Below are 20,499 nucleotides of genomic sequence, written 5' to 3' on the forward strand. Positions count from 1 at the left end.
TACCAATCCAGATGCTGCTCTCATGCTGGTAACCTGCATGAGAGAAGCACCAGAATTGGTTGGAGTGGGCAGGTTCAGTGCTCCTACAGGCTCTGGAAACATGTGCCTGATCTCCACCCAGATGTCTGGGACAACTTGGATTGGATAGGTTAAAAGTGTGCATGTCAGGCTCGTCATCGCAAGATACCCAGCCAAAGTGACATGTGCACTTTAAACTGGATTGTGTGGCACTGCTCCTCCCCTGTTGCCATTCAGGCTGGCCACAATGAAAAATAAAGTGGTAATAAAATCATTTTATTACCGTTTTATTTTTCATGTTTGCTGTGCTGGCAGAAGGGTGGGGGCGACGCTCCTCCGCCCTGATGGAGGAACTGCCACTGGTTTCAGACATACCTTCATCGGTCCACCTGCAGCAGAACTGGATCATGTTATTAAAAAATCTCTGTTCTCAGTGCATGCACAAACTGGCAGCTGCACTGGGGACAGCGAAGAACTAAAAGGTGGAGCAGTCATTTACAATCACAGCTGTGTCTTTCACTGCAGGATGGCTTGCTCCAAAGATGGATGCAATGTCTGACTGCATCCATCTGCAGGGATGTTTCTGGACTGGCCTTTAAATACATGTAATCTCTATAAGGGTGTCTTGGGGATCATGTTCAGTGTGCACAGTTGTGTAACATTAGCCCCCATGGTGCGGGAGGTCACAACCTCCAGGGGGTCCCCTCAGCACATTAGGCTAGAGCAGTAGACTGGGTCAAGAGCCAAAGTAGTACGTGGTGGGCCAGGATGGCCTCCATATATTTTGCAGGGGGGCCCTCTCAAGTTTCATTATGCCACTAATTGTGCACCATGTATTAAGTGGCAAATGGCTTGTGCACTTCCCTGGAAATAACTTCCCCCTTGTGTGTTTACACCTCGGAGATGCATCATGGGCTCACATGCAGAGCTATTCCCTCATTTGCTTTGAGCAACACATCCAATCACATGAGCGAACTCACCCTCCAGATTATGCCGGCACAAGATGTCTGCACAGGCAGTCCTTATCACAGAAGAAGCCCGGCAGGCATCTGCCACTTCTTTTGTAATGCCAAAGTGCTCCTACAGGCACTGGAGACCTGTGCCTGCTCTCCACCTGTGTGCAGATGCCCTTTGTTCTCCCATGGCAGTCACATGATATTGTCCCATGGAGAGTGTGTAATTTCTGATGCATTGTGGGCTATTTTATATGGTTTGCAATTTTTATGTACCTGAGTCAGCTGCGTGCAAAAATGACCCTCTTTTCCTTGCTTTTTGCACTTTTCACAGCATTTGCATTTTGGTGAATCCAAGTAAAGGATTGCAACATGATTTAATGGTTGCTATTGACTTTGTATTTTTGCAAAAGGACTGACTATGAAACTGGGACTGATCTTCGGGGAATATCTACAAGGAGTTAACAACACAAGAACGTCACTTTTTCCGACATTCTGGTGGTGTTAAGTCCTTTGCCTTATTTACAAGGCAGTGTTAAAACGTGGCTTAACACCACCTTAAGAATAATGCCCCTATTCATGCAGCACTTAGCTTGAAAGTCGCATGCAATTGGTGTTGCAGTGGCTGTTGCGCCGTAACATCCATTGCTTTTTGGCGCTGTCCCATATTTACAACTTTATGCCTGGGGCAGCGCCAAAAATATCACCAGGTAATACCTGGTCTTAAGCATGCAATACAAGGAGAAATGTTTCATTCCTCCTTGTATTTTGCTCTTTGCGTGTGTGCTACATTCTGCAGTACACATTGGAATAGCAAATCGCCTGTAAAGATTGTTTAAGTGCAGGAAGGTGTCCCTTCCCTCCCATAAACAATCCCCCCTGTAGTGTAGGCACCCTTGCAACATGCCGCAAGGGGGCTTGTGCTGGCTCTAGGCAGCTCTTTAGCGCCAGCGCTATGGGAAACGCAGGGGTGTAGCGTATTTTTGTAAATCCGTGCGTCCCTGCGTTTTGAAACTGGCGGAGCGCGGCGTTACCAATTTAGACGTAACACTGTGCTCTGCCAGTTTCTAGTAAATAGGCCCCTTTGTGTCATTTTTGCCTTTGGAATTTCTGTGCGCTTTGTGATTGCGATTACGATTGAGGACTTTGCCAAGTCAGTTGCACTGATGTTGAGAATGCAAAGTCTTTTGTTCCCCGGACCCCACCTGTCATCAAAAAGCAACATTAGAGGGGGTAAGACCATGAGCCAAATGTAAAATCCCCACCTTGTTCACAATGTTAATATTCACGTCATTTAGGGGCATATTATCAAGCACGGCGTTAAAATTATCGCCGCTTTTGTGGCAGAAAACCGCCGCTAAAGCGGCGATAATGTGCTTGATAATATGCCCTTGAGAATTCCAATAGAAGCCCATGTTGACACCAGAACATGGGCTTCTATTGGAATTCTCCAGGGCATATTATCACGCCCATTATCGCCGCTTTAGCGGCAGTTTTCTGTCGCTAAACCGGCGATAATTTTTAACACCATCCTTGATAATATGCCCCTCTGTGATTTCTACGAATGAGAAACCAGATAAATACTGAAGGTGTCTAAAATGTGCAATGTTTGCCCTGATTTCCTTCTCAGTTACGCTGATGAGTTGCATCGCTGGCAGATGTGCTTAGGAAAGCACAACCTCACGTTCCAGGAGCCCACCCAGCAGTGCTTTAAGGTCAAGGGCATTTACCGACACGAGAAGTTTGCGTACCCGGAGATACCCACCGTCGAGTATGACATTGCTCTGGTCAGACTGGATGGAGAAGTGACAAGGAATGACTACATCGACTTCGCGTGCCTGCCACCTAGTGGCGAGATTTTGCATAACACCAGCTGCTATGCCACAGGATGGGGAGATGAAACAGGTATGCATACACTGCATCATCACATGGCGTCTTAACTATGAGTTCTGTAGACGATCCAGTTAGGCTTTATAGCCATTCTTGGATGTTTCCATCCTCTTGCCAATATATACAATAATTCACTTGACAATACAAATAATTCACTTCATAATGCACAATAATTCAGTTATGTATGTACAAAGGACATTTGGGCAATGATTGATGAATTCTATTATGCACAGCATAGGATAACATTTCGGATGAAATGTTGATAGTGCGAGGGATATCCTCCTGTTGTGAACTGAAATTGCAAGCACAGTCCTGAGCTTTTTGGCGGAACCAAGGACTAGATGTACTCAGACTAGTAACAGTGATTAGCAAATAGCCTTTTTTGTGAATTGCTATTTGGTACATCGCTATTACCAATGTACAAAAGTAATATCTGGCCCATTAGCGATTCATAGTGGATTGCACATAGACCTACCTCATGAATATTAATGGGATTTGTAACCCACTAGGATTTAGCAGACCACCATGTCTGTGACTGCTTTTAAATAAAACAATCATTTTGTTTTTCACATACACCCCGCTTTTCTTAAAGGAAAACAGTATGTGTTTAAAATAAAAAAATAATTCTATTTTTTAAGAGTAGGCAGTGGTCCATGGAACCACCACTGCCTTCTCCTACAAAATATTTTTTAAGCATTCTCAAAGGAAAAGGAGTCCTTCCCATTAGCGAATTGGTTACCACCAACTTTGAGTTGGTAGTAAAGTGCAAATGTTTTGCGACTGCATTTCGGTCACAAGGCACGGTCACAAGGCATTCATGAAACTCTTACTCTGATTCTTACTCTGATTCAGAATTTTGAAGGGATGTCCTAAACACACCCCTTCCAAATACAGAATCAGTATGTATTCGCAATTCCAAATTGCATTTCGGTAACATGTTACAGACTCACAGTTTGGGGTTAATACATATCAAAATGCATTTTTGTGGTTGAAAAATGATTCATACATCCAGCCCCAAATTCTAATCCGATTATATAATGTGGTTTATTTTGCACTCTTTACAGCTCCTCATGATTTCACTTAACCTCCAGAAAAAGCAGGTTCTCCGTATACCTTCTGTTGAATACATGGCATGAGTCATCTGCGCCTTGGCAATGGCTGAGGTTAAGGGTGTTAGTGCGCATATGCAAACACTATGCTGTCATCTTAAAATGTCATGCAGCTGGACCACAACTGTAAACAAGGAAACCACTGCTTAACTTCTTAAAAAATAAGTGGCAGGGCCCAAGAAAATTCTCAAGAGTCCACCACAGCTTGCACCTCTCACTGTTCTTGCCAGCACTCACAAATGCCAGTAACAATGCTACATACTAACCATCACACTCCTAAGAATCTGAAAGTTTGGATTAGTCCAGGGTATCACAGCTGTAAGAATGGCTGAGATGCACTGGTTATATTTTTTAGATATGTATTTAATTGTTAAACATTTGGCTGATTTCTCTGCTTGAAAATAAGCAGACAGAACCTCCATGTGGCACATATAAATATGTACCCGTATAAAGAAATACGTGTTGTTGCAGAGCCCCACAAACCGAGGCACAAATTAAGCACTGCTTTTGATTACATGACCCAGCACATTCACTTTCATACAGGTATGGTACCAACAACTATACATTTATTGAAATGTGCATGGGACTAAAGGTTCTCACTAAGAGCTGCAGATATCACAGTCTGAAACAGAGAGCAGTGCTGTCTGTAGTTCGTGCATTAATTCAGAATAATTCTGAGTTATATATTTGCTGTTTAGACGATCCAAATCGTAAGCATAGACCCTCATCTCTGTGCTGAGTATGAGCACCCATCCATAAACCTTTACTACAGCTTTGAAGCTTTGTGCTTTGCAATGCTTAAGGTACCCTGCGCTTGAAAACTAAGAGAGAGGCCCAAGGATATACAAGTCAGACATACAGCTTTTATTCCATTTTGGAGACAATCCCGGAAACAATAAGTGTCTCCATCAGTCCCATGCCCTAGAAAGAATACCCAGTGTTGTTGGGGAGTCAGGCACTGACTGGGGAACCAAAAGCAGCCCTGGCAAAAATGCTTAAACCAGTCCCACTCCCTTCATCTCCTCGTGCAATCTCTCCATTTCCATCCACCCATTCTGTCTCTCTCCTATCTTTCTCTTCTTCCTCTCTGACCACTTTCTCTTTACCTTCCCCCTCCCTCTTGTTCTCTCTCTCTTGACGCCTCCCTGTGCCTGCTGCAATTAACCTCGGTGAGCTGAGGAAAGTGACAGAGGCACCAGCAGTGGCCCTGGGCTTTAAAAAGCAGCCCCAAGGTCTACAGCTCACCAGTGAAATGCCCGGTGGAATAAAAGGCCTGTCTAGCCCCGCAGGGGCTTTCCTGAGAAATGTCACTGAAAATGATGCACAGACAGCCTGATGAAAACTGCTTAAAATTTTTAAAGGGAAACCACAGAGGTTCTTACCCTCACCTTACAGCTTAAATGGGTCCAGCCCGTGTGACCCTGCCCTCTGGTAAGAGCCTACAGAAGAGCAAGAGAGATGCCACGATGGATGCTTACTATTAAAGTGACGGACATGGGCATACTATGAGTCTGAATCTAGAGGGCAATCTGTGTGACTCCTAAACTGGTGGTTGGTACTTCTGTCTGAAAGTGAAGAATATACCATGATTTTGAAAGCTGTGGATATGTGTAAAGAAGGGCCTCTTATGAGAAAGCTGTATAGGTCTGCAGCCAAGGGGCCCTACGCTCAGTAAGAGAGACACCCTCACTGCCCAATCACCTGCTCTGGAAGGCTGCAGTTTATGAGACTGAAGGCTAATCTCATCCACTGTATGTGAGGGAGGCCACAGTGGTGAGAAATAAGGGCTTGTTTGTGCACAGTTCCGAAGGCCTACTCTCAGTTTCACATTCAGAATGAGACTGAGGTGAAACCAGAGGTGCATCGGCAGCTGGAATATACCTCACTCTGCTTCCTGCAGCTTTGAATAATGAATATCCATCAACTGGGCAACTCACTCTCTGCAGCCCATCAGCGCAGGCCATGGCCCTTCAACCCCCCTGCTTCAGGAGAAGAAAAGATAATACATACAACAGTGCTATGGGTTTCATTGTTCTCTGTAATTGGGATATTGGTTGAGTGGGGTAAAACCCTACACAAGTAACAGCCACAACCCTTGTCAGGGTGGACCACAAGAAGTCACAAACATAACCTGTGCTTGAAGTCCTGGTAGCTCGGTACAAAAGCAGTCAGGCTTAACTTAGAAGCAGTACAAAAGCAGTCAGGCTTAACTTAGAGGCAATGTGTAAAGTATTTATGCAGAATTCAAACAGTAATGGAGTAAAAAAACAACACAAGAAAATACCTACAATAATTTAGAAAAATAGAGCAAAATGTAATTATTTTTTGACACATAAACTACAACACTCTAATCAGCAGAACAGGAGTGATTGATTTTTAAAGTGCAATCTAGCGCCTAAAAGTTCAAAGATCCAACCACGGACAACTAGTCACGCTAGACGGGGGCAAATCGGAAGTTATGACCGACCATGATGGAGCACGGTTTGGATACACGAGGTCTCTGCTTACCTTCGGATGTAAAAGAAATATCACAAAAAAATATTTTAGGGTAAATTTCAGTGGGGCAAGGAAGCTGGCTGTGTCCGTGGAGGAGGCATTGCCATCAGAAAATCACTGGACAAATTTACAGTAAAGATTTCTTCATTCAGACTTAGTGATTTTTTGAAAGCCGAAGGTCTCCAGCGGGAGGAAGTCACAGGCTGTATTTGACAAGGGATCTTGGAGGTCAGATACCCTTCCTGAGAGGAGCCGATTAACAGGATTTGTTGCTGTGGAGAAGAACGTAGAAGGAGCTACCATGATGTCAGGCCACCCGACGATGAACCTTGGGCAGATTGGCGAGCAGGTAGATCCCGACCTCCTCTCGATTCTCAGAGCACTTTTTGCAAGAATTTTTTTTACGTCTCAAGTTTTGGATTTCGGCTGGTTGGGCAGCTTTAGCACCACTTCACAGGATTAAGAACTGAGGGGGGACACCACTTGAAGGGTCAGGACTCACTTCAGGATGATTCAAGGTGCACTTTAAAAGTTATTAGAGCTTTTTGTGTCCCTGTAGCTCTGAACAGGAGGCCAGCAAACTAACCCTTGCAGTCACTCTAGTGGTCCTGGATTCAAGCAGAAAAGTAGGTAAAAGCAGCAGGACTGTCCTCTGAGGGCACAGGGCAGGCTGCAGGTAGCGGGGCAGTCCACTTGGAGCAGAAGGGCAGTCCTCTGAAGTACACAGTATGCCACAGGCAGGAAGGCAGTCCTCTGAGAGTCCTCACACACTCAAGAGTGGGTATGAGGGTCCTATTTGTGTACTTGGTTCCAGCTTAGCAGCGGGAGAAACTGCTAGAGTCCCCCCCACCCCACAGATGGCCCTGGAATTTACTGCCTCCCTCACAAGAGGGTATTGTGAAGTTATTTGTGTCTGTGTTGAGGCAGCTCCTTTGAAATGTAGATGGGGCTGTACACAGCTCTGCCTTCCCATCCTATCAGAATGTCCCATCCTGCCAAAACGTCATCCCTCTTTGTTTTATTGCCTGGGAGAAATGCACAAAGGCCAACTGCCAATTACACCTAGTCATGTGGCTCAGAATACAGGCTTCAGGAACCAAGTGGTTAGGACAAGAAAGTGGCAAGGTAATAAAAGTAGCGTTCTCAGAATGGTGACTTAAATTCTGACTTTACCATTAAAGAGGTTTTTAAATTAGAATTCCTTAGGCACCAAACATGGTATTACTACCTGTTCCTAACCATAGATTATTACGTATTCAATGTAATAAGGTGACCCAATGTTATCCAATGGGAGAGGCAGGCCTCACAGTAGTTAAAAATGAATTTGTGAGTTTTTCACCACCAATACATATAAAACTTAAAGGTTAATGTCTAACTTTTAAAATATAATGCACCCAGCCCTATGGGCCGTTTAGGACCTACCTATACATAGGTATTAAAGAGTTTTTAGTCTTGGAACGAGGCTTATATTGCCAAGTCGAATTGACAGTTTAAAACTGCACACAGGGTGCAAGGGCAGGCCTGAAACATGTTTAAGGGTTTACTTAAGTGGGTGGCATGATAAGTCCTGGAGGACTACTAGTTGTATGTAATTAACTGGCATTGTGTATATGGTATACCACTTTACTAGGGATGTATAAGTACATTAAATATGCCAATCATGTGTAAGGCAAATTTACTATGGTTTAGGGAGTGGGTACAAGCACTTTAACACTGGTTTGAGAAGGTAAAATGTGCAGAGCCCTTAGGCCAACAAAAACTAATTCTATACAAGGAAAGAAAGGTATAAAGGAATCAATACTAATCAATTTTGTGAGTAGAGCACATTTAATTACCCTCTCGAAAATAGTTCATATTCATAATGAGTATATCAAAATCAATTTATAACACACACAAGCAATAGCGCTTATTCAAGGAGAAACAAATGACATATATCCTTAGGGTTATTGTTATTTGTTCTATGTTTGTTTTTATTGATATGTATGAGACTTTGTGATATATGTAATTTGTTTCTCCTTGAAAAAGCGCCATTGCCCATGTTTGTTATAAATTGATTTTGATGTACTCATTATGAATATGAACTATTTTCGAGAGGGTAATTAAATGTGCTCTACTCACAAAATTGATTAGTATTGATTCCTTTATACCTTTCTTTCCTTGTATAAAATTACATTCCCATACCCCGGTATTAAAGGGTTATTTGGGTATACCCCTGTTGTTTATGCTTGTTTTTTTTTTTATTTTTTATTTTATTTTGGTTTTTAAATTACATTCCCCCCGTGGTGGTGGGGGAGGGATTGGCAATAAACATAATCGTACATACAAATGTCCATAAGAATTTACAAAACAAGAATACATTATAGGTTAGGGACTGAAAACGAAATCATATAAAGATATATACATAGAAACAATACATAAGCTGAGATACATTGTTACTTTACTAACCAATCTTGAAAAGGGGCCCAGTTCTTAGAGATAGTTAAACGTCGTCTCTTTCCTTTAAACTTTTGTACAGCAGTTTCTAATTTGAACCATGCCAACATCCTAGCCTGCCAATGAAAAAAGGTAGGCGGCTCAGGATTTATCCAGAGGGAGGTAATACAAAGTCTAACCATTGCCATTGCAATAAACAGAAAAGAATGCATATATCTTGATCTCTCAGAAGTCATGGAATATTGATAACCAGTAATTACCATTTCTGCAGAAATTTTAATTGAAGACTGAGTAATCTGTGTGAGAAAGGTTTCAATTTGATTAATAAAAAGCGACAACTCAGGACAATCATAAAACATATGGAGAGAATCGGCGGATGGAAGTTTACATCTTGCACAAGATAAACTTTTACCCCCAGTAGCGGTCCCCCATCTGACCAATTTTGCAGGAGTATAATAGAGGTTAAACATAGCCATGTAGCTTTGAGTGCGAAGAGTACCGGAGACCAAAACAGTCCTGGCTAGCATCAATGGAAATTTTAAATCAATGGAGGGTACGCCGAATTTAATCGCCCATTTGTTATTATGATCAAGTAAATCATCTGGGAGTTGAGACAAAAGAGTTTGATATAAGGTCCCAATTTTTGCTTTCCTTTTAACTAATTCAACAATCAAAATTTTGTCGAAAAGAATTGGGTTTGACAAAAAAAATTTATCAAGAAAACTTCTGATTTGTAAATATTTAAAAAAAGGATTAGACTGTAATTGAAACTTGTGTTTTAAAAACAGAAAAGAGGCCAACAGGCCAGAATCAGCAAGGTCTCCGATATCCCTCAGGCCCTGGGAAGCCCAAATGGAGACTACACCCTCTTGGAATATTACTGGGAGTGATCCAGTGGCATTTAATGGTGTATAATAATTGAGCTTAGGAATGGAAAAGAGACGGCCCACTTTTTGCCAAATCTTAAATAAAGCCCATGCCACCTTGAATCTCGTTTTTTTTAAATAACTTGGCTCAAGGATGCGTGTTAATATTCCTTTTGTGGCGTCTCCTAATGCAATTGAATATATTGATGGTGCCAAGTACGGTGGTATCTCAGCAGTCTCCCCTAATAATGGAAAAGCAAATTGCTGAATCATAGCTGCCCAGTAGTAATTAACTAAGTTCGGAACTGACCAGCCCCCACGCTCCTGCGGAAAACAAATCCATTTGATGGCCCTTCTTGGCTTACGATATGCCCATAAGAACCTTTGACAAATCCTTTGTGCTCTTATTAAAGTGGAGTTAGAAATTAGTAATGGAATAGATCTAAATAAATATAAAAATTTTGGGAGGACAAACATTTTAAGGACGTTACAACGCCCAAATAAAGAAAGATGAAAATGATTCAACCATTCTAGCTTATTGTGAAGTAAATCAATAACAGGAGAGTAATTTAACCCAGAGATCCGATCAACTTCGGCCGAAATCTGAATGCCCAGATATGTTGCCTGTGTACTAATCGGAACCGGAGATGTTGGCATAGCCGATGTTTGTAAGATTTGTGTTTTTGCAATATTTAGCTTATAGCCCGACATTGAGCCAAATTGGACCGCTAGAGTCTCCAATGCCGGAAAGGAACCAGCGACATTATCTGTTAATACCACTATATCGTCGGCATATGCCAGTGCCTTATATTCAATACCGTGAGCTATAATTGGAGAATGTTGTTTATGCTTGTAACAACAACTAATCCAGCATACCAGGAGGGGAGAAGGGTAAATGTTTGGGGGAAGTCCACCCTTAGGCTGACAGATCTAACACCTCAGTATTTGAAAATTCAGCAATTAGTAAAACTCCAGCACTAGACACACTGGAGATACTTCTGAAGCTCACTAGAGCTGAAGATGCCTTCAATGGAGGAAGGAACAAAGCACTTGCTATGGAAGGTCCTTAAACTTTGAAATTCACTAAATTTAGGACATGGTCCTACTCTTTGGAGGGAGATATACTGAAAATCACCTGTTGCTATCACACACTTGGCTACAAGAGATTCATAGTTGCTCTCCACTTTGTATTACAAAAAAATATAAACCAATCCCTCTCTAAATAACAGGACCATGCCACTGCCCCTACGTAATGGTCTTTTGACCTAAATACCTTGTAACCCCATACCTGCAAACTTACACGGTGTCACAGTGTGACACACTATATCGGCCCCATCACATACTCTCCCGGTGAGGAGCGAATATCACACTGTGGCAGGAAAAAATAGCTGAAAACCACTGTAGATAGTGGGTTCCAGCTCGTTATCAAGAGGCTTATAACTGCCGACGTCCATTAAGGGGCGTGAAAACACCCCAGGACATCGGCACCAGCCTCAGCTAGCCTTTTTATTTTTTAGGGAGGAGGGGACTTGGGGGCGGGTGTGGTTCAAAAGCGCACCACAGATACTTCTCGGCACAAGGCCCTGCCCCCTTGAAGGCCTGCCCCCTCCTCACACTGTGACATTGTTTTTCAAGTTGGCAGGTATTATAAATAGGGATCTTGAATTGGCAATGGTTTGCACACTTGTCCAAGTAGGGACCCTTCTTCCTAGTCAGGGTAAGGAGGATACACTTCTAAAATAGCCCATGCTCCCTTGGTAGCTTGGCACGAGCAGAGAGGCTTATCTCAGAGGCAGTGTGTAAAGCATTTGTGCACACCTACAGTAATACAGTGAAAACACAACAACTGGACACCACACCAGTTTAGGAAAAAAAAGTGATCTTTATCTAAACCAAACAAGACCAAAACAACAAAAATTCACAATGCAGTAATCAAAATTTGAGTTACAAAAGGTAGAAACAGTTCTGTGCAGAGCAGATTATAGCTGCAACACTTTCCACACAAAGTCACAAACAAAACTGCTGCAGGGAAGATGATGCTTCAATTCCTTACGCCCAGGAAAGGTGATATGTTGGTTCCTTACTCCAGGGGAGGTGATGGGTTGGTGCCTTACTGCAACGCCAGGCGGTGATACGTCAGTTCCTTACTGAAGGGGAGGTGATGTGTTGGTTTCTTACTGTGAGGGAGGTGATGCATCGGTTTCTTACTGCGGCCCTGGTATTCTTAGAGACGTGGCTCCCAGGTGCGATGTGTGCTAATCGGGGATGTGTCGGTTCTTAATGCGGCGGCAACAGCGCTGCAGTCCCACAACGCGTTGGTTCTTGCAGCCACACAGCAGGGCCTGAGTCGAAATCAGTGCAGGATTCGGTGTGCGGCAATTTCTCCAGCTGCACAGTGGTGATGCATCGGAAACGTGTGTGGATGAGTCATGCTTCTCGTAGTTGCATCTCTTTTCCAGCTCCCAACAGCAGGAACAACGTCCAGAGGCCCAACACAGCAACAGGCACCTCTTGGACGGTCATAACTCCCAGCAAGGAAGTTCAGAGGAGCTGGTGGTGAAGTCTTTGTGTCACTGAGACTTCAGAACTGGAGGCAAGCTCTACTTCAAGCCCTTGGAGATCTTCTTCAAGCAGGAGACACAGCACACAGCAAAATCTTTATCCACTCCTTGGTAGAAACAGCCACTGCAGGCCAACCCCAGTTAGCACCCAGCAACGGGATAGTGCTTCTCCTTCAGCTTTCCCAGCTTTTCTCCTTGGCAGAGGTTCCTCTTGAGTCCAGAAGTATTCTAAAGTTCTGGGCCCCAATATTCATACAGCATTTTCCTTTGTTCTCTGGTAGCAGAGAGGCTCTATGCTCAGTCAAAACCAGTCCTGTCCTCTGATAGCATTGAGTAAGGCAGACCAGGCCTATTTAGGTGCAAGGAAATCTCCTCCCCGACTCTAAATGCAGCCCAGGTCTATCCAGCCTAGCCTTGACTCATTCAGTAAAGGCAGGACACACATCAACCCCTCCCCCCCAAAGTGGCTGTCTGATAAAATGCACATCCCCAGCCCCTGTTACTACAAAGCAAGCCAGTCAATCCACAAACCAGCAGAAGCACCCAGGATGGCTAAGCAAGAAAATACCCACTTGTAAAAGTGGCATTTTCAAACAGACAATATAAAAATCAATTTTACCCAAAAATGCATTTGTATATTCTGAGTTCAAGCATACTAAACTCCATCTTCCTACCTTGTCCCGATGGAAAGTTATACTTATAAAATGTTATAAATAAACTCCCATTCTATCCTATGGACAGATAGACTTTCCATAGCGAAAAACAAATTGCACTGTAGTTCTCTATCAGGACATGTCACACACACCAGGACATGTCCTATCTTTCACAGACACTGCACCCTGCCCACAGGGGTACCTTGGGCCTATCTTAGGGATGACTCACATGTAATAAAAGGGGAGGTTAGGGGCTGGCAAGTGGGTGCACTTGCCAGGTCTACATAGCAGCAGAGACTGCTGGCAGACACTGCAGTGGCAGGTCTGAGAACCTTTTGCAAGGCAGCTTGTGTGGGTGGCACAATCAGTGCTGCAGGCCCCCAGCAGCATTTGATTTATAGGCCCTCGGCACACACAGTGGATTGTACTATGGACTTTGTAGTAAATCACATAAGCCAATCATGGAAACACCAATCTATAATAATAATTTACGCAGAGAGCATATTCACTTTAGCACTGATCAGCAGTGGTAAAGTGCCCAAGGTCCTAAAACCAATAAAAATAGGGTCAAAAACAGGAGGCCAAAAAGCAAAAAGTCTGGGGATAAACACACTGAAAATACCAGGTCTAACAATAGGTATGTAACCCTCCATAATAGTTAGGGCTAAATCAGGTGTTGATGGTTAAAATAGCCAAGATTCAGTTAAAAATAAAAGGTCCCATTCTGTGTCTCAAAGAATGTTCATTAGCTGAACTAAATGTTCAGATAATGAGAGAACATTAAGTAGTCCCACTAAGAGCTGTGGTCGGTCTGTTTCCCAGTAACATTATAAACAGTCGAGAAAAATGAGGGATCCTGGAACTAGACTATGGGTGTTTTTATAGGTTTATACAAGCCACCTCAAATACATTCTTGAAAAATTATGCCAACTCACATTCATTTGTAGCCAAGCTAATTAATTAATTGTGCATATAATCAAGCTTACTCAAACTAATTTCATTGGCCTTTGAAGCAGCATCCCATGCAGACCAACTGCAAGTGTCTGCTGTGCAAACACGCTCCCCTGTCACTTAAATAAATAAAATATTTGAGGGCTGGCAAATGCCCAACAACTGTCCAGGTAAGCTTGAATGCTAACCCAACAAGATAGCACATAAAAATAACAACACAGCCCTCTCCATCATACACAGAATGAGCAAGGAGACCAGAAAAAAAAAAGAAGGTCACCTCTTATATAAAAATCACACAGAGTGAGGAGCAATGGGATTAATGCCCAAGACTTCACACTAATTAGAAAAGAACATAACGAGAATATAAAATAATGTAAATTAAATATACTCTACTCCCGACCAGAGAGCGAATGTGAAATATAGGTATACCTTTGTAAAAAGTAGGGATAAGGATTCTGTCAGGAAGTCACTAAAGTATATCCATATTGAGGTTGCTTCAGAAATTATTATATTATGGAACCTGAAATACTGAAATCCTTTTAAGTGTTTATGGGGCTATTTACAAGCTCATTGCGCCGCAGGTGTATCACTTTTATTGATGCACTGCCAGCGCAATGGGCTTCCCCATTATTGACAAGGCCATGTAAAGTCACCCTGCGTCACTTTTCATGACCTTGTAAATATGTTTCCCTTTCATGCATAACTCTGCGTGAAAGGGGCGTTCCATGGGTGTTGCTGTGGGTGTTCCCACGCAAGATCCATGGAATTTGATGCATTCCCAGATTTACAACATTTTGGAAACCTGGGCGCAATGAGGAGAAATATTTTTTTTATTTCTCCTCATTTTTTCCTCTTTCTGTGCAAGCTGCATTCTGCAACCAGTGGGGGACAGTAATTTTAAGAGGGAGGGGGGCGGGCAGACCGGGCACACTTGCACACATACACATTCACAGCCATGCTTTCACATGCACACACACACACAAACACATCCATTCACAACACTCATTACCAAACATTCATACATACATGCATGCATGCACCAAACATTAATTTAAAAAAACACACTTACCTGCAGTTCTGTCTCTGAGGTGTCCTAAGGTCAGCCAATGAGGGAAGGCAGCAGTCCCAAAGCCATCACAGAGTGGGCTGGGGTCAGTGAGACTGCTGACCCCACCCCACTCTGTGATAAAGTGTCATTGATTGACACTCCACCCTGGACGCTTCAGGGCTTAAAACTGAAGCAGCAAGGTGTGAGGCAATCAATGAAACTACACCTCCTCACTGAGGGGAGGGCCTCAAAGACCTTTGCTGAGCTGAGGTGGTCACGTCCACAGGAGCTGTGACTTCTTCAGTCCAGCAAATTTCAGCGCAGGCAGCCAGGAGCCTGCACATTTAGCTCATATCTGGCTGCCTGACCTGAAACTGAACAGTGTGTGTCAGGCTGACCTTTGTTCAGCCTGTCAGACACTGTTTTTGAGGGGCAAAAGGTGGGGGGGCATGCCCCCTCAGCCCCAATGGACCGGCCGCAGCTGTCTACAACACGCATATAAAGAGGAAATGCCCTTAATAATTGTTTTTTTGCAGAAAGGTGTCCCTTCCTGCACAAAAACAATCATCCCCTCAGCTCAGGCACCCTTGCAAAATGACACAGTGCATGGCTTCTGTTAGTGCGCCGGTGCAGTGGAGAAGGACAGGTATGTGCCAAGTCTTGTAGTTAGAGAGCATTCCTGACCTTTTATTTTGATGCACGGCAGCGCAGCTGGAAGGCCAAGTATTGCAAATTATCCTCATAGTGTTTATAGGGTCGTGGCTGAATAATAGCTTACTTTTCCACAATATTCACTGTTGCAGTGGAGACGAAATTAGTACCAGATCATCCTGAAAGGAATGTGTTGCATGTTTCTTCAAGGTCTAGTGTCATGTTCTCTTCTGCATAACTATAGATAACTTTTAATCTAAGTATTTTTGTTACATGTATATTCATAATCATAAATTATAATATTTTTCAAAAAGTGGAAAGTAAAATTCGATGTTTCTTTCTTCTCATTTTTCATCCAGGGAACTCTGTTGCTCCGAAAGTAGCAGAAGCTTTGAATCAAGTCCCCCTGCCTGTCATAGAATACACCACCTGCAAAAGGGTTGACTATTGGTGGTTCCAGGTGAAAGACTCCATGATTTGTGCTGGCTACGAGGAGCCAGAAGAGCTGAGATCAGTGTGCCAGGTTAGGTTATTTTGCATGCAACTTCATATACATATATTATTATGTGTCTCTCAGGGCCGGACTGGGAACTGAAACCGGCCCTGGCAAACTGCTCGGCCGGGCCCCCCTGGGGGGGACGGGGATGCAGCCGGGTGGTTTGCTGGGGCCGATTTTCTTACAGGGTGGGCGATTTTTCCGACCCCTGTAACAAAAACGGTCCACAGGGGCCCAAAACCGGCCCCCACCCTGGCGGTCCACCGGGGAAATGCCCGGTGCCTGCTACGGCCAGTCCGGCCTTGTGTCTCATGGAATCTTAGCATCACAGACATACATTTCTTTTGTCTGTTGCATCTTAGTCTGACAGTGCGTCATTCATGAAGCTATGCAGAAACCAATCCATTTTTGAAGCCCTAGAAGAAGGGGCCGCTTGCCTGCTTAAGTGGGTCAGAGTCAGACTGGGACAAAAAATAGTCCCGGCTACCAAGTTGAAAATGCCCCTCATTAGTGAATCAGATAGCCGAAAAAATGGCCCTCGTTTGCAAAATACAGGAACAGGTTGCTTACTGTGTCAAAATGACGGCCACCTCATGCTAGACCAGCATTCATCTAAATTGTGTTCTTATACCACTTGCGGGTCTTCCACATACTTGCACGCATGGTAGGAGAATACAAGGACCCTCTGCTACCTCATGGATACTGAGATCCACAGATTTCAGGGTTAGGACACAGGATCACCATTCATCAAGTGCAGACATTTCTGCTTCACAAGCATGTGCACACATACCTCATTTTGTGCTTCACGGCATTTCTACATCAATTCCGTTCATAAAACAGGAATTTCACGAAGTGGTGGCTCCTCCGCTAAGGCAGAGAAGCGTCGCCTCACTGGAAAACTAAAATGATAATAACCAGCGTTATTATCATTTTTGTTTTCCGTATCCTGGTGCAGGTCAGGGCTGGACTGCGAGTGCAGGGGCCAGGAGGAGGAGGAGTGGTTGCTCCACTTTAAAGTGCGCATGAATGTTTGTCTGGCCCTCTTGGGCCGACCATAACAGTTATGAGCACTTTGCATGTTCTGCAGCAGGCTGCATTACAGCCTGGGTGCAGAACATGTCCAGGCCCACATTCTCCGTCTGAGGGCCAAACCATGGCGCTCAGAAAAAAAAGCAGCGTTGTGATTGGCTAGGAGAGTCAGGAGCTTGGGTGATTCCTGTCTCAGAGGAGTGAGAGGTGAGAGGACTGAGAGGCGCCGGCCGGCCAGCTGGCCGGCCTGAAGGATTTTTTTTAATTATTTTCTTATTTTAATGTATAACCCCCACCCCACCTTCTCCTCCCCCACCCCGCCACCCTGGTATATAGTGGCTTCCATTGATTGGATGGACATGAAAGAAGATAAGTATAGTTGACTGTGGTGGGTGTAAAAGGAGGGAATGTAAACATGGGTGTTCTGCAATCATCATAAAATGATTTGCATTTTACTCCTGCACCCACGTTTTGGCTATTGGCAGACCAGCAAGGGAGGTTAACAGAGTATGGAAGCTGGCACAAATTTTAGGCAAATTAGTTGAGAGCTTCATGGCCAAAACAGCAAGAGTTGATGCATCCACGAATAAGAATAGTGCTTGAACCAGGCGCACACATTGACCTACAGCTTGCTTAGAAAAATCAGATGGATGTACATGGCTCCCATATAGCGTAGAACCTTTAAACTTGTAGTAATATGTGATCCATGGGATTTTCTTTCTGCAATAACAGCCTCTAATGTGGACTTATTTAAATCAGACCTCAGTAGCAGGCCTGGCCCAAAAAGTGCAATTATGGTATAACTTCAAATACTATCTGGCATCCAAATTATGAATAATATCCTCAGCTTAAAAAAACACGGCCTAGAGAACCATATCAGAAGCTGACTATCTATATCAAAAAGAAATCCAAGAAGACCTTTTGAAATAATTGAGGACATGCTCTGAATACCCCTTTTTCCAAGATGGAATATAGAAGAACAAAGAGCTTGAAGCTTGCTGTCTCTGCTGAGTGGGGTAGAAGGCTGTAAAGAAGGGGGTCTTTAACAAAAATATACTGAGGTCACAACAATGCATAGATTTTAAGGGTATGTAAATGACATGAAAAAATCAATTAAACTGAGACCACAATATTGAACAGGATCTTTCTTTGTAGAGAAACAAGGGCCTGCTTTCCACTACGGCAGTCTATTGGACCGTTGTAGTCGTGGTGGCGGTCTGGGGACCAACAGACAGGTGGTGCGCCTGCCGTATTATGACTTTGGAGGTTAGACCACCAGAGGACCACTGCAACCACTGGGGATCTGTGATCCCGCCATGGTTGCACAATGGTCAGAGGATGCAATATGCTGGTGGTGCCGCTGCTGCACCACCGAGCATATTACGAGTTGACTCACCGCCATCCTTTCCATGGTGGTGAGACCACCATGAAAAGGGTGTCGGTGAGGCATCAAAGGGGGCCCTGACAGGCCCCCATGTGCCTCTGTGCATGGAGGCATATGCAAGGGGGCACATATTGAGCCTCCCTGTACTTTTGCACCCCAGTTCCTGCACGGGAAGGAATGCACAACATGGTGCATTTCTTCCTGTGCAGGCACATAGTGCGGCGGTCCCACGGCGGTGCCTTCCTAAGGCTAGCCTATGGGCCTTAGTGAGGCACTGCCATGGGACCACTGCAGCACGTCCACCCACCAAGGATTGCAGTCGTAATCCGGCAGGTGATGTGAGGACAGCTTTGGTGGTCCTCCCACCAAGCGCTGGCAAGGTGCTCCGCCAGTGGACCGCCAAAGTCATAATCAGGCCCTTAATAAATAAAAACAACCTAAAAGGGACTTACCAGCATAGATGCGTAGGCTCTGATAGCTACAAGATAGGTCTTATACTTAATAACCTGACAAAACATTATTTACAGAATCATGACGGTATTAATCCTTTAGCGTAGAGTCAAGTAGAAGAATAACTGATCATTCTCCTTGTGATGTGATATTGTGGAGACCGTCGTGCAATCAAAAATGACCTGAACTCAGGGTATGTAAAGGTATTGACCAGAAAAGCTGGTAACTTCGAAGCAGTGAGGAGTGAAAAATCTTGTAATGTAAATGCTCGGCCTAATAGAAAGACAGCAAAGTGGACATTTTCTGAGAGCAGAGGAGGCCCAGAAAACTAGAAAGCACTATGTTTATGAAGGAGCAATTTGTAGTTCCTTCTGCATCTCTTTGCTATACCAGGAGATACCAGTGCTGGAAGGTCTAGAAGTCAGTTACCGGCAAATTGACCATAGTTGCACCGCCCATGGAGCATTGATTCTTGCCTGTAATGAATGCTATCATCAGGTACATTATGTTTAGTGGGTTGCAAACTCAAAATATGTATACCTGTTGGGTAGACTTGCAGGTATGCCTTGTAGTCATTCATAAATGTTGCTCACATCATAAAAGTCCAAGGGATTTGCCATGGAAATCTCATTTGATAATAGTATTTTAGGTCGAGCATTCGAGACCTCTTGTATAGACTTTAGTATATACTTATATGTGTACGTACTTTGTGGGCTGTAGAGATCAGCCCTAGGATTTGTCTGCTTCCGCTTAGAGACTTTTTTTTCTGTTCAACTGCCTCTATTTAACTGTCTTGATAGAAAATGACCATCAGAGTTCAGTAAAATTCCAGAATTGCTTTCTGCTAAGGGACTTTTTTTGTTCTGACTGCCTCGATTTTACCGTCTTGATAGAAATCGAACAGCAGAGGTCAGTGAAATACCAGAATCACTTTAGCATTCTCTAGATTCCAGTCCATAGAAATTGTGTTACACGAGCAACCGTAGACAATAATATTTTTTCCAAATCTTGTATTTTCAGTGATATGACCACCAAAGGCCCTGATTTTATATTAAAAACAGAGCTTTGCACTATACCATTTAAGGCTGAAAGGCAACATTTCTCTCCATGTGTTCCCACACCTGCCATGTCACACAGTTTAGTGCTTACTTTTCCTCCATGTTAAAGAACAGTAGATGTTTCAGCACCCAGGCTAATGTGCTGCATAGCTCAATACATATAAGGTCCCAAAGGCGAGACCTGTCAACCACAACATTCTACTACAGATTGCCCGCAGAGTGGAAAATAAGCATGCATAGACTTATGGGAAATCTGCTGAAATGTAGTCTCTTTTTCATTCACATCAATATGTCTTCCAATATGTTCCCTCATAAAGGAGGTCTGGGTGCACGTCCTCACGCTCACCACGCCACTTTTATCTGTTTTACTTAGGTTTCAGTTTAAAGCCTGGTAAATATGAACGGCTCACTCTTATGAGAGTCCCAAAAAAGTAACCTTTCATTAGTCACTAT

General features: G+C 43.7%; 1 protein-coding gene across 1 annotated transcript in view; it reads left to right on the top strand.

The window, feature by feature from the left end:
* Positions 1-20,499, top strand: part of LOC146866318 (ovochymase-2-like) — a 537,690-nt gene that overhangs the window by 291,164 nt on the left and 226,027 nt on the right. The window contains exons 14-15 of the mRNA XM_085635459.1: positions 2,602-2,876; positions 15,989-16,152. Of these exons, the coding sequence (XP_085491585.1) occupies positions 2,602-2,876; positions 15,989-16,152 (439 nt within the window). The remainder of the gene's footprint in view (positions 1-2,601; positions 2,877-15,988; positions 16,153-20,499) is intronic.

Source organism: Triturus cristatus, chromosome 2_1 (genome assembly GCF_964204655.1).
Source record: "Triturus cristatus chromosome 2_1, aTriCri1.1, whole genome shotgun sequence".
Lineage (NCBI taxonomy): Eukaryota > Metazoa > Chordata > Amphibia > Caudata > Salamandridae > Triturus > Triturus cristatus.